General features: G+C 43.5%; 1 protein-coding gene across 6 annotated transcripts in view; it reads left to right on the forward strand.

Moving 5' to 3' along the window:
* Positions 1-13,007, forward strand: part of magi2b (membrane associated guanylate kinase, WW and PDZ domain containing 2b) — a 105,263-nt gene that overhangs the window by 27,344 nt on the left and 64,912 nt on the right. For 5 of the 6 annotated variants that reach the window (XM_034085155.1, XM_071203486.1, XM_034085156.1 and 2 more), the window contains exon 2: positions 3,943-4,059. In XM_034085155.1, coding sequence (XP_033941046.1) covers positions 3,943-4,059 — 117 coding nt within the window. Of the gene's footprint in view, positions 1-1,820; positions 2,130-3,942; positions 4,060-13,007 lie in introns of those variants that run through there. The other variant, XM_034085157.2, reaches the window with a different exon arrangement.

The raw sequence follows: 13,007 nt of genomic DNA on the forward strand, positions 1-13,007 counted from the left end.
CAGTGGTAGCATGTAGATGTTAAAGAGAAGAGGCCCCAAGATGGAGCCTTGAGGTACCCCACATGTCATATTTGTCAACTCAGATGTGTATTTGCCTTTAGAAACAAAGTTGTTTCTGTCCTTTAAGTAGGATTCAAACCAATTTAGAACTGTTTCCGAAAGTCCCACCCAGTTTTCTAGTCGGTCGAGTAATATGTTGTGGTCAACAGTGTCAAACGCAGCACTGAGATCTAATAATACTGAAGTTCTGCCACGGTCTGTGTTTAAGTGGATGTCATTGAAGACCTTTACAAGAGCAGTCTCAGTGATGTGGTTTGGATGAAAGCCTGACTGGAACACATCGAAACAACTATTTAAATGCAAGAAATTACTCAACTGTTGAAAAACAACTTTTTCAATGATTTTACCTAGAAATGGCAGGTTTGATATGGGCCTGTAATTGTTCATTACTGAAGCATCTAGATTATTCTTCTTTAAGAGCGGTTTAATGACTGCAGTTTTCAGGGCCTGTGGAAAAATACCTGAGTGAAGAGATGTGTTTACTATATGAAGTAGATCTGAGGCCATGCAAAGAAAAACATCTTTGAAAAATCCTGTTGGAATAATATCAAGGCAGCAGGAGGAGGATTTCAGAAGTTGAATAATGTCCTCTAGGTTTTTATCATTAATCTGATGGAATTGTGTCATTGTGTTTGAATTAATATTAGGTGGACATAGGGACAACACATAGCGCATCTTAGATATTGAACATATAGATTCAAGAGACAAAAACCATTGAGACCCACTTTACCTCTGCACCAGGTGTTGATTGATAAGCTGGACGCTGCTCCTAGCAGTTGTTTTTTTTAGCAGCTTTTTTTAGAGTTTGTGATGGATGGCGGCCATCATCCTTGGTGCTACATATTTAGGTAAACTTTTCCTCCCAATACCTTTTCCTGCTTTGTTGAAGCAACCAGTGACCAAATAAGTTCGCACTGAGGTGTACAGCATAAAGTTTACCTCTGAGGATTCTGAATTTGCATATTTGAAGAGTTATACCAAATAAATCCTCTCTTTATATACATCCATCCTCCTCCTCACTCAGCCGTGCCCTGAGCTGAGTACTCATATCATGAGCATGTTTCTGTGTTGGTGTTTATTTTTTTCCTCCTTGTGTTCAGACCAAAACTTGCCCAAGACAGTGCTCAAGGCATCTTCTTTGGCATCTGCAGCTGTGAGCTTATCATCCGCATCCCTCCGTGTGCGTACGAGTGTGTGTAGCCTCAGTGTGACATATGCTGCTGTGGCGTCTCAGTATTTCTCTCTTGTCAGTGACGTTAACACAAGGTCAAACAGGGAGAGCATCTGGTGGGCGAGACACAGTGTATTTGAGGAATGCCAGGGAGCATCTGCACACACACACACACACACACACACACACACACACACACACACACACACACACACACACACACACACACACACACACACACACACACACACACACACACACACACACACACACACACACACACACACACACACACACACACACACACACACACACACACACACACACACACACACACACACACACACACACACACACACACACACACACACACACACACACATTTACTTTACACTCTTACTCAATGTTTCTCTCACTCTCACTATCTTGCACACACAAACATTCACCTTACAGATGCACACAAAATGAAGCGGTGCAGTGACGGCAGCAGCAGATAGGGGGTGCTGCAGGACAGTGGAAGCTCTCTGGCCAATCCGCTGGCAGGTCGTTTGGAGCCCAGCTTCCCACTGGCACATCTCCTTCTCCTCTCTTTTCTCCCCACGGTCGTCGTCTCTCTCATCTCTCCGCGTCTCTCTGCATCTCCCTTCCCCCTCTTCCTCTGTGTCTTCTCTGGGATTAAAATTGGCTGCAGCCAGGTGCTGCGAGTGTGTGTGGTGGAGCAGCAGCGGTGGAGAAGTAGAGGCAGCAGGGAGGACATTGAGGTTTCACCGAGGCGGCAGAAGATGTGCAGTGGTTGTTTGCAAGGCTAGAGGACGCCCGGGAGGACAGGCTGTCTGTGGATGTATACCTGTGGAGAAGGGACCGCTTCTTATCAACATCTGGGCTAGCTGTTGATGAGGTGCCTTGTCTGCACCACCGTTGTCTTCACTCTGTCTGTCTGTCTCTAGATTTCTCTCTGCACAAATGCCTGTGTGTGTCGGTGTGCATGTATAATATGTGTGTGTCGGTGTCTGTGCATGAAATGGCCTTTGCCTGACTACACAGCTGTAGATGTTTACCAACCTGAGAACTGCGACAATCTTTGCATCAAGATTTCATGTATTTCTTTGTTTTCCGGCTCTCTCCTCTCCTGTCCTTTTGCTTTGCTGTTTGTGAAGCAATTCACAGTGCTTCACAGCCTCGCTAAAATGGTGTCAGTTTACATAAGATGTTGTTCCAAAGAATTCCTTATTGCAAAATCAGAGAGCCACCTGTGCCGGCAACATACACACAGGTATCTGCACAGTGCACCGTTCCAATTCCTTCTGATGGTAGGCTGTATGTTCCTGTTGACGGGTAGGCTGCATTAATCTAAACCGGTAGGCCGAAAGCTGTCAGCTAGAAAAGGCACCAGTGAGAAGAGATGTTTTTCGTTTGTAAATGCAAGGCATGTAACGTCATCCTCCCCACTATCTGATGTGATAGTCTTGCATACCGAATGTTGCGTGGAAAATAAGTTCTCATCCTCCTGGGCTTCTTCGGTTTGGGATGCAGGGATGAGAAACTATTCATGGTAATTATCATACAGTGTGTGTGCAGCACAGATATGTTGGCGTGCTCTCTTCCTCTTAATTTATGCTATGTTTGTCATTCATTTGACTGTTTCAGTTCAGTGGCTTCATGAGGAGGAAGACAGCTTGTACAGAGGGTAAAGGCAGAGACAGGAAGTGATGAGGTGGTGTGAGCTTCTGTCCTCTGTAGGCTAGTGTCACCCAACCTGCTGACACCACACATTTATTTATCCCCAAGGGGATCACTGGTTTACACAATTACTGTGTGTGTGTGTGTGTGTGTGTGTGTGTGTGTGTGTGTGTGTGTGTGTGTGTGTGTGTGTGTGTGTGTGTGTGTGTGTGTGTGTGTGTGTGTGTGTGTGTGTGTGTGTGTGTGTGTGTGTGTGTGTGTGTGTGTGTGTGTGTGTGTGTGTGTGTGTGAAAAAATCAGTGCAAGCTTTCAATCTGACAAAGCAATTGTCCTTCATATTGAGTCACAAAAGCTTTTTTATTTAACACCCTTTATAGGCAGTTACCCCTTATCTTCTTCTTCACAAGCTTTTAAGGTTATCAGACATATTTCTCCTCACTGTATTACTGTTGTGACACGCTGTACATTGTGTATCAGCTTCTTCAAACCCTTTATTAAAGTAATAATGTCATTAGATGTAATACCTGAATTATTGCATACAACTGAAATATTCTCCTCATATCCTATTGGGTATCGTAAAGAACATTATCATCTGTAAGGAAATGTCAAGTTCTCTCGGGTTGAGCAATGTTTGTTTTGCTTTGTGTGTGTGTGTGTGTGTGTGTGTGTGTGTGTGTGTGTGTGTGTGTGTGTGTGTGTGTGTGTGTGTGTGTGTGTGTGTGTGTGTGTGTGTGTGTGTGTGTGTGTGTGTGTGTGTGTGTGTGTGTGTGTGTGTGTGTGTGTGTGTGTGTGTGTGTGTGTGTGTGTGTGTGTGTGTGTGCACGATTGGCCTACTGGGCAGACAACTGGTTTCCTACAGTGAGACCTTCAGTTGTTTCCAATCCAGTGTCACCTACATCATGATTGATCCCGAGCCAATCTTGAAACAAAAGCCAATCAGACATTTTGATATCACTCCCACAAAATGTCAGGCTTGTGTTGCGTGTCATGTAAAGGAAAGCAAGCTCTAATCTCTCTGTATTTGTTTTCAGGGGGGGTGGTTGACAAGGATTTGCGGCACTACCTCAACCTGCGATTCTCCAAGGGCTCAGTGGACCACGACCACCAGCAGATCATCAGAGACAACCTCTACCTCCGCACCGTTCCCTGTGAGTCCACCTCTCCCGCCTCTCTCCTGTCCTCCATCACTCCTTCAGGCTTTCATTTACTCTTCTTTGATCTCTTCCTCTTCTGCCTCACTGTGTGTCTGTAATTATCTTTTATTGTCTTCCCCTCCTTCTTCGATATAATTACCCCTTCCCCCCCCATCCTTCAGCTGTATTTCTCTGTTTCTCTGTTTTAGTTTTCCCTCCTTGCCCTCGGGACGTTGCCCTCCTGTTTTTACATCACACTCACGCTCTTTCTGTCCATCTCTCTCTGTCTATTGCTCTTTCTTTCCCTTCAATCATCCGGCTGCTGAGATCTCAGCCTGAGGTTTCCACGGCAACCACCCTCTTGTCTCGAGGCTTGCGTTGCCTTGACGCCCTACCCCCTTAAGCACACGCTAGACCTGCACAACACACACACATGCAGCTACACACAGATAGTCACACGTCACTCTTCCAGTTACCATAAGAAGATCTTTGTTTTATCTGTATGTGTGACATTTTAAATAAATGTTCTCATCGACGTGCATGCGGACGTGTCGTGTGTGTGTGTATTGTGTTATCAGTGCTGGTTGCCTGTTATCGGACCGTGTCATTGCTGTGATTGACATTGAAGGGATGGCGGCCCCGGCAGCTCCACCCACTTGTGTTTCAGCTCCTCTGGAGACTGAAGCTGCTCTGGTGCAGACTGCACATGCTACTCGCCTCATGCAGACTGTGGATCGGTGCACTGCGATTTGATGTATGCTGAAGGGCTTTGTACTGGTCTGACATGTTTCAGTATCATCTGTTAAGAACCTCGGTTAGGCTGTCTCTGTGATTTGCTACCAAAAGGTGGTTGAGTTGAGTCAACTGGCCTTTTTCATGTTTGTGGACAAACATATTTTGGTGGAGAACCACGAGGAGGCAAAGCCAGGCTTTGACGTCAGTGATGGTTGTTTTTGCATTGGCTGAGCGCAGCTACTCTACTAGATCTCTTCTGCTGGTGTCGAGCTGCTGACACAGAAGGGATTGTTTAATACGCTCTCACAGCTGCACAGTTCCTGAGCCTCCCTCTTTTTCCTCCCCTCTCTCCCTCCCTTTCTCCTGTCGTCTTCATGTCTTTGCTAGCACTCTACGCTCTCTCTCTCATGTTCTCTCTGCCTCTTCCGCCTTCCTTGCATTTTTGATTTATTTTTGGTCACCACCTTACTCTATCCCATTTTCACTCTCTTTCAATTTAAATCCAGACGGCCCACTCCTTCCCTCTTCTTTCTTCTACCTTTCTCAGCCTGTTGGCGGTGTAATAGTGCAGTGAATGCGTACTGCCGGGGTGATGACTGAGGTGATGTGGACTGGCTGGGGTTCAACCTGGGGTAACATTGAAGATCCTCACACACCTGGGCATGGGCCTCTTTTAATAGCTGAACCATAGTTTTGTTACAAGGTCTGTTTCAATTGTTACATAATTGCTTGGTCGCGATTATTTGAACAGATTGCGATCATTTTGAATTATCGTTTGATTCTACGATCAAGGGATTTCAAAGCCATTGTTACAAATAGAACGATTGAAATGGTCATTCTGTTTCAGCTCATATGAGACAGTATTTATTTGCTTGAAGCAAGATGACGACGGATACACGCCTTTAGCCGCTCTTTACCTATAGCTGTGAGTCTCCCTGACAGCTGCAACAGTGTGTTTGACAGCTCTGGGGAAAGTTAATTCAATAATTTACATTAAAGTATTTGGATTTGTAAGAAAACATGTTGCTATAAAGTAGTGTGGGTCCTAAGTATGTAGTCTGAGCGTAGCGTGTGTGGTTGAGCGAGAATTAGAGACACAATGGATGCGCTCAGAGCAGACGGTGGCTATCTGAGCAGAGAAGAAGAGGGAGTAAAGTTGTGTTGTAAAAGTAAACATAACTGCGAAGTGAGCATCAACTTAGACCCTAGAGCAGGGGTCGGCAACAGGCGGACCGACGTCCGGTTCCGGACACAGACGCCGACCGACCTATACGGACCCGGACCTAAATCAATACATTAATAGGGGATTTCAATTTTGACGGGGCGATTCTATTTTAACCACCGCCGACAGGGGGCGAAAGAGACGAGTGAGCGATACAGGGAGAGAAACATAAAAGAAGAGACCAGAGCGCGGCAGAGAGAAGCGGAGTAGTGATGGGAATTCCGGCTCTTCTTGGTGAGCCGGATCATTTGGCTCACCAAGAAGAGCCGGCTCTTTCGGCTCCCAAAGGGCTCTTCAGTTTACCACATATTATACCTTTTATAATTAAATCAAATGTAGCCCTGTTTTGACTAATGAATGATTTATATGTGTACACATATCACTTAAATTATTCAATACATCCTTTGTACTGAAGTATTCAAAAGTAAAAATGACATGTTTAATATAAATTATTTGCTGTGGCCAAATGTTTTCATTGCATTTACAGACCCGTGTAACTCTCTGATACCACCCAATGAATGCACTGACTTGCTTGTAGAACCACGCTACACAAAGCGGATAGCAACACCTATAAAAACTTAAGCATAGACATTTAAAAAAAGGGACTACTGTATGGACATTTTAAAATTATATTTAAAGAAAAGGCCCTGACAAAACAGCAGGGCTCTATTTCAGTAACTATTAACTATAGAAAAAAAGACAGCAACAGCTGACATCAAATCTTTGCTGAGCGGTAATCATAAATAAATAACATAGTGAAAATAAATATATTGCAATGCTCAAAACAGCAGCATCCAACAGTCTCTAATCCTTGGATATTACATGTCACTGCATGCATGCACGGAGCAGCTGTAGCGCGGAGATCATCATCATCATTCTGTCTTGTATTACTTAACAACAACAACAAAAAACGGCTCGTTCGCGGGTGTGAGCCGGCTCCCGTCGTTCACTTAAAAGCCGGCTCGTTCGCGACCGACACATCACTAAAGCGGAGAGGAAAGTGTGAAGAGAATAATTAGCGATACAGGGAGAGAAGCGGAGAGTGAACAGGCGTCTTACCGGCAGTGGACAGTGAGAACAGAGCTTTTAACCCTGAGTGGACGGACTCATGTTCATCCTGCCCACTGGGAGCACACAACCAGTGTGTCTCATCTGTTCAGAGACCGTGGTGCTCATTAAAAGTGCTAAAACTCCACTATGAGACAAACCACAAAGTGTTTGACCAAACATTCCCTCTCAAGTCAGAACTGAGGTCACAAAAAAATAAATATCGTTCCAGGGCAGGCTAACCGAGGGGCTAACCAATGAGCACCTGCATGTGTGTATGAGAATGGCCCTGACACCATTTCAGCCCAGATTTAAACTCCTGGCAGGACAAGCTCCAGCTCAATTCTCGCACTGAATTAAACAAAAGTGAGTGAGGGACTGCAATATAAGAGGGAAAGAAAGAGAAACTTTAAAACTGTTCAGTTGTTATGATGTGTAAAGCAGTGCTTGAATTGGAATGAAAAAGGTGCCAGTACTCTAAAATCAGCAACTTTTTCAAGTCAATTTTATATATACAGCCCACAAACAAGAATTTGGCTACTATAATGCTGGTGGGTTTGTCTCTTTACTACTGTATATTTTAGAAAGGTTCACTGTACTTAACATGTATGATATGCAGCGGATATGGCTAAAGCTCAGTAAGGTCAATATTAACTGAAAATATAGCAATCAAAGTCTAGATCTTCTGCTGAAGACACATGAAGCAGAGACCTTTCAGGTGAGAGCCCCTCTGGTGGTGTTCAACATTAATGACAAGGAAACAAAGCTCTGGTCAGAAGCATTTTTTATAAAAAGCTTTAACAAAATTAAGTATTTCTGTACATTTTGAATGCAATCTAACTTTCCAACTCAGAAAACGAAAAACGATAAAGTGCCAAAACTCTTCTCACATGGCTGAGCTGCTTTGCAATATACTTCACCACTGAAGAATACAAATATGTATAAAGTAAACTATGATGCAATCTAACTTTCCAACTCAGAAAAATGATAAAGAGCATGAACAAAGAACATGTAAAAACAAATGCAAAATTTGCACAATCTAAAATGAGAAACTGTAACTGCAAGTAACAAAGTCTGAGCCATGGTAAAGAGTTACATTGAACACCAAGCTGATCAGATAACTCCCTGGTTGGTCTGAAGTCCTTCTATCTCCAGGATCTGTACAAATCGGCACATTATGCCAAAAGTCTTCTCACTGGGTGAGCTGCTTTGCAATATACTTCACATTGTTAGAAAAGGCTCCAGAAGGCCTTGGGGACATCAGTATCAGGGGCTGGAGCTGGACAGGCTCTTTCATCAGCACTTCTCCTTCCCTTTGCCAGCCAGGACCTCACATACTGTTCCGGATTGAACTGTCCTAGTGATGGTCCATTACATTTAATGAAAACCAGGCTGGACAGTCGGCTGACAGAGAGAGCATTCATTTTTGCAGTAAGGATATCGTTCATGCAGCTGAATGCCCGCTCACACTCATTAGTGGAGACAGCGATGGTTCGGACTGCTTTCAGTAGAGGCTCCATGGCAGCAGGTGTACGGGATGCCCTGGTTTCCTTGTATTCGCGAAAGCCCTGAACAGTCTCTCTTCTGTCCACTTTCAGCACTTCGCACAAACGTAGCACCTCTACGTCCCCATACTGTACGTCTAACTCCTCTTCAGGCCAACTTCCAGGATGGATAACTTTCATGTCCTGGATTAGCTGATTGTCCCGGGCCTCCCGGCCATGTAATGGGATTTCTCTTGTGCTGACATGAGAGGAGGTTGTGGAAGTCATTCTGTGTCTCAGATTCTCTACCATACTGCGGAAAAACTGACCTGCATGAATCTGTACAAGCCTGCCATTCTCACGTAGGGGCAGGGCAACACCCTTGAAGGACTTCTCAGCTAGAGCTGTATGAACTGTAGTCATGTGTGGGCCAGGCATGGTGACCATGGATTCAAAAACTCGTATTTCTCGAGTTAAGAGCCTATCTGCTGTAGGCAGTGTCATCTCTCTTTTTTGGAGTTGCCGAGAGAGGTCGCTGAGCTCTGTGAGCGCATCGTACATCAGTCCCAGATTGCTGACAAACGTTGCAGATGTGAGCACATCATCCAGGCCCTTGTACTTTGCTCTGTCTCTGGAATCCCTGCTCGTGTCGTTTGCAGCATTTGTGAAGTGATCCTGAAGCACTCGGTAGTTTTCCCAGACTGCTCTGACGCTCCTTTCACTTGAAGCCACCCAGCGGATGGACAAAACACGCCCTATCACCAGGAGACGCTGTCCGACTGCTTGCGCACACTGCGCTAACTGCCTCTGATTTTTGGGGGAGGCATGGAACAAGGAATAGAGTTTGTCAAAAAAGATCTGGAAATGATTGAGCCCTGAGACCTCCTTGACCACATCCCCAACTGCCAGCTCTAGACGATGATTGGAGCAGTGCCACACAAACAGGCTTGGGAATTTACTACACAACTGGGTAGCAACGCCTGTTCTCTTCCCTAGCATGACTGAAGCCCCATCACATGCAAAAGAAACGAAACACTGACCTAAAAAGTCCTCGTTAAAATCTCTTCCAAGACACTCCATTAACGCCTTTGTGATGTCATCAGCCGTTGTTCCATCCAACTCGATCAGCTCCCAAAAAAACGTTTCGGGCTCAGCATCAGCTAATGCTGAGCGTAGACACACAACAAGCACCGTTTTACCACTAATAGTGGTAGATTCATCGACCAAAACACAAGAGTTTTCTTTGGTTTTCTGTAATGTCTTTTGCCATTTTTTTCTTCAGCTCATGAGCTATGTGGTCGATGATTTCGCCACAGGTTTTATTGGAGTGCAAAACCCTGCCCACGTTCAGCCCATTCAGTTTCTGTACATTCAAATCAATTGGCATGTCTGTGAATGGCCGGCTATGTTTGCCAATTTTATATGCCGTTCGAAAAACTCTGATAGTGGTGTCTAATTCAGATTTATGCATAGACTGCACTTGATGTTGAATAGTTTCACGTGAAGCAGATGTAAGGATGTCAGCAGCTTTTACATGGGCTTGTGATTCTTTATGTTCTTTGATTTTTTTTCTCAGGCTAGCTTGTTGTTTGCCCTTGTCAACACCGAAATGAGACACTGCACACTCACCCCATTCAGTTGACAGTTTCAGTCCTTGTCCAGTGTGTATTCCCAAAGATTTGACATCTCTGCATATCCGACATCCTAGCTTCTTATCTTTAAGAAGGAGCCATGCATTGGTCTTGCAAAAATATTGCACCTGGTCCGTTGTCCAGCAGTCAGGTGCATCGCTTTGCCCGGTGTTGGTGGTGGCAGTTGCGCCAGCAGCAGCTAACGTTAGAGGCTCTGGAGGAGGCGGCGGAGCTAGTGCTAATGCTAATGCACTAGAACTTGGAGCAGGAGGATCAACCAAAGAAAGCTCCCCATCAGACACAATTTCCATCACAGGCACAGCATTCTCTGTATTTGAAGTTTCTTCCGGCGACAACCGCTGTCTTTTTGCACTTTTATTAATCCATGCTAACATTTTAGAAATGCTAATTTGTGACGTGACTTGCTTTCCTTCTCTCGGGGGCGTGCCTGCTCTGTTCTATCACTCTACATAGCCACCCACTGGGTGGGAGTTGCACTGCATAAACACAACACACGTGCATCTAGGTATGTAAATTGTAAAGCATTAAAACATGGTTTTACTAACAGTTTTCAGTATGTTGTTACTTCGGCATTATTATTATTATTATTATTATTATTATTTTGAAACGTGTATTACTATTAAATCACGGTCAAATAGGTTAATTTTGACATAGTCGTTTCCACCACAGTATTTACATGGAGAAGATAAGCCCCGCCCCCTCTCCAGCACGTTCTGTTTGAATGACAGGAGTAAACAGCTGACAGCCGCTGTGAAACTCGATGAGAATGTCCGTTCGGCACCTCATGACGCATCTACTGAGTACCGGGCGGCTGTATATACATATATGGATGTATAATAAGAACGGCGGGAGAGTGTTGAGTACTGGCACGGTGCATGAGTACCGGAGTACCGCCAGCATGCCGGTACTGAGCAAGAAGTGCCGGTACTCCATGGGTCAGAACCAGAAGTGCCGGTACTGCGTACCGGTGAGTACCGGCCCAATTCCAGCACTGGTGTAAAGACTGATATTGTTCTATAATCGTCTGAAACTGTCAAGTCATGATGTGAAACGGTTAACAAAGAAAAAGAGAAACTCAAGCTGCTGCTACACTTTATTTTATTTATCTAAAATTAAGCACTTTTGAGATGCACATATTTTCAAAAGCTATTTTATTTATTTTCTCTATTTCATTTTTAAATGCAGCCCGAGAGGAACATTACACATAGTATTTACTGTATATCTGTATAGTTCAATGTTAATTGACGATAAATATTGTTGTTTATGAATTGTACTTTCTTTATTTGGCAGTCAGTTGTTGATTACATGCAGACGTTGATAAAGCTACAGGCTACTTCAATATATATCACACTAATTCATAAAGCAAGTTAGACATTTTGAAGCTCTGGACCTTTGCATGGGGAGATTTTCTCTAACTGGACCTCGTTGAATTTTAGTTGAATACCCCTGTCCTAGAGGCAAAACAAAATCTCCCCTGTGCCTTCGGTCCACGGTCTGGAAGCAGGAATAATCAGAGGCTTCGTGTTTCCCTGCTGCATATTAACCTTTTTATTAGGAAAATCAAGGCTCCTTCTACATTCAATAACTGTCTTTAACCCCTTTTCCAATACGCCTACACAACCGTTTTAGAACATGCTATTTAAAGTAAATCAATGTGCAGCAGCCAGAGGTGACATCCTGTTTATTTTGCCACTGACCACATCATTTTGAGAAGTAGATATTGGAATTGAAGGTCTTGTTACAAAGCCGACCAACAACACAGTTTTGTGACATAAAACTAGCAGAATAGAAAATGAAATCCATGAGCGCAATTATTTCTATAACAATTAATCGTCAACTTAAATTCATAATTGTGACAGCCCCCGTCGTCACCACCTCGTTTCAATTACAGCCGCCTTCCAGCCCTTTAAAATAATGGAAAGACAGTCATTCTGTGTGATGTGTGTGCAGTAATGATATCCCCATAATTAACTGCGTATCACTTAACAAAGCTGATACTGTGTAATGAAGATTATAGAAATTCAAACTGGTAGACCTCCTGCACAGCAGCTTTGAAATACATTTAATATTACAGTAATTCCCCCAAATTTGACTTAATTTCACCGACCTGATTTAATATGCCTTTGGTCAGCAGAATCAGAATTTCTTTAATCGTCCCACAGAGGGGACATTTACATTTTTACAGCAGTATAGATAGACGAAAAATAACACACTATTAGATAAAAGGGCATGCACATAGTATTTAAAATAAAAATGTCCAGAAGTACACATTCAGGGAAAATAAGTAAGTAAACTATGTAAATAGTGTAAGATTGTAGAATACTGTGTGCTAGTGGGTTGATTGCAGTGGTAAATATGAATACAATTATATATTTACATTTTAGCAGATTCTTGTTGCAATGGACTAAGAAGAAGCAGCCAGTTTTTTTTTTTTAACACTTTAGTTTTTATTATATAAAAGCATTACAACAACAGCTGTGCACGTTCATAACAACACAAATAAAGTAAACAATGCAATGGAGCTATAGGTACAAATACAGATAGTATACAATAAAAAAATAAACATAAAAGGTAAAAATGCAGTCGGGAGTCACATTCTCATTTGAATATTTGTTTAAACAGTACTTCTTAATCAATCAGTCCGTATTACTTGTCGCTGGTTTGCTTCTTATACATTGACCATTTCTCCCATTTCTCTTCATATTGTGTTTCTTGTAGTCTCAGACGATATGTCATTTTTTCCATTATGTGGATCTCTTCCACAATCTCCATCCACTGCTCCACAGTAGGAGGCTCCACCTTGCACCACTTCCTAGTTATGGC

Source organism: Pseudochaenichthys georgianus, chromosome 6 (genome assembly GCF_902827115.2).
Source record: "Pseudochaenichthys georgianus chromosome 6, fPseGeo1.2, whole genome shotgun sequence".
Taxonomy (NCBI): domain Eukaryota; kingdom Metazoa; phylum Chordata; class Actinopteri; order Perciformes; family Channichthyidae; genus Pseudochaenichthys; species Pseudochaenichthys georgianus.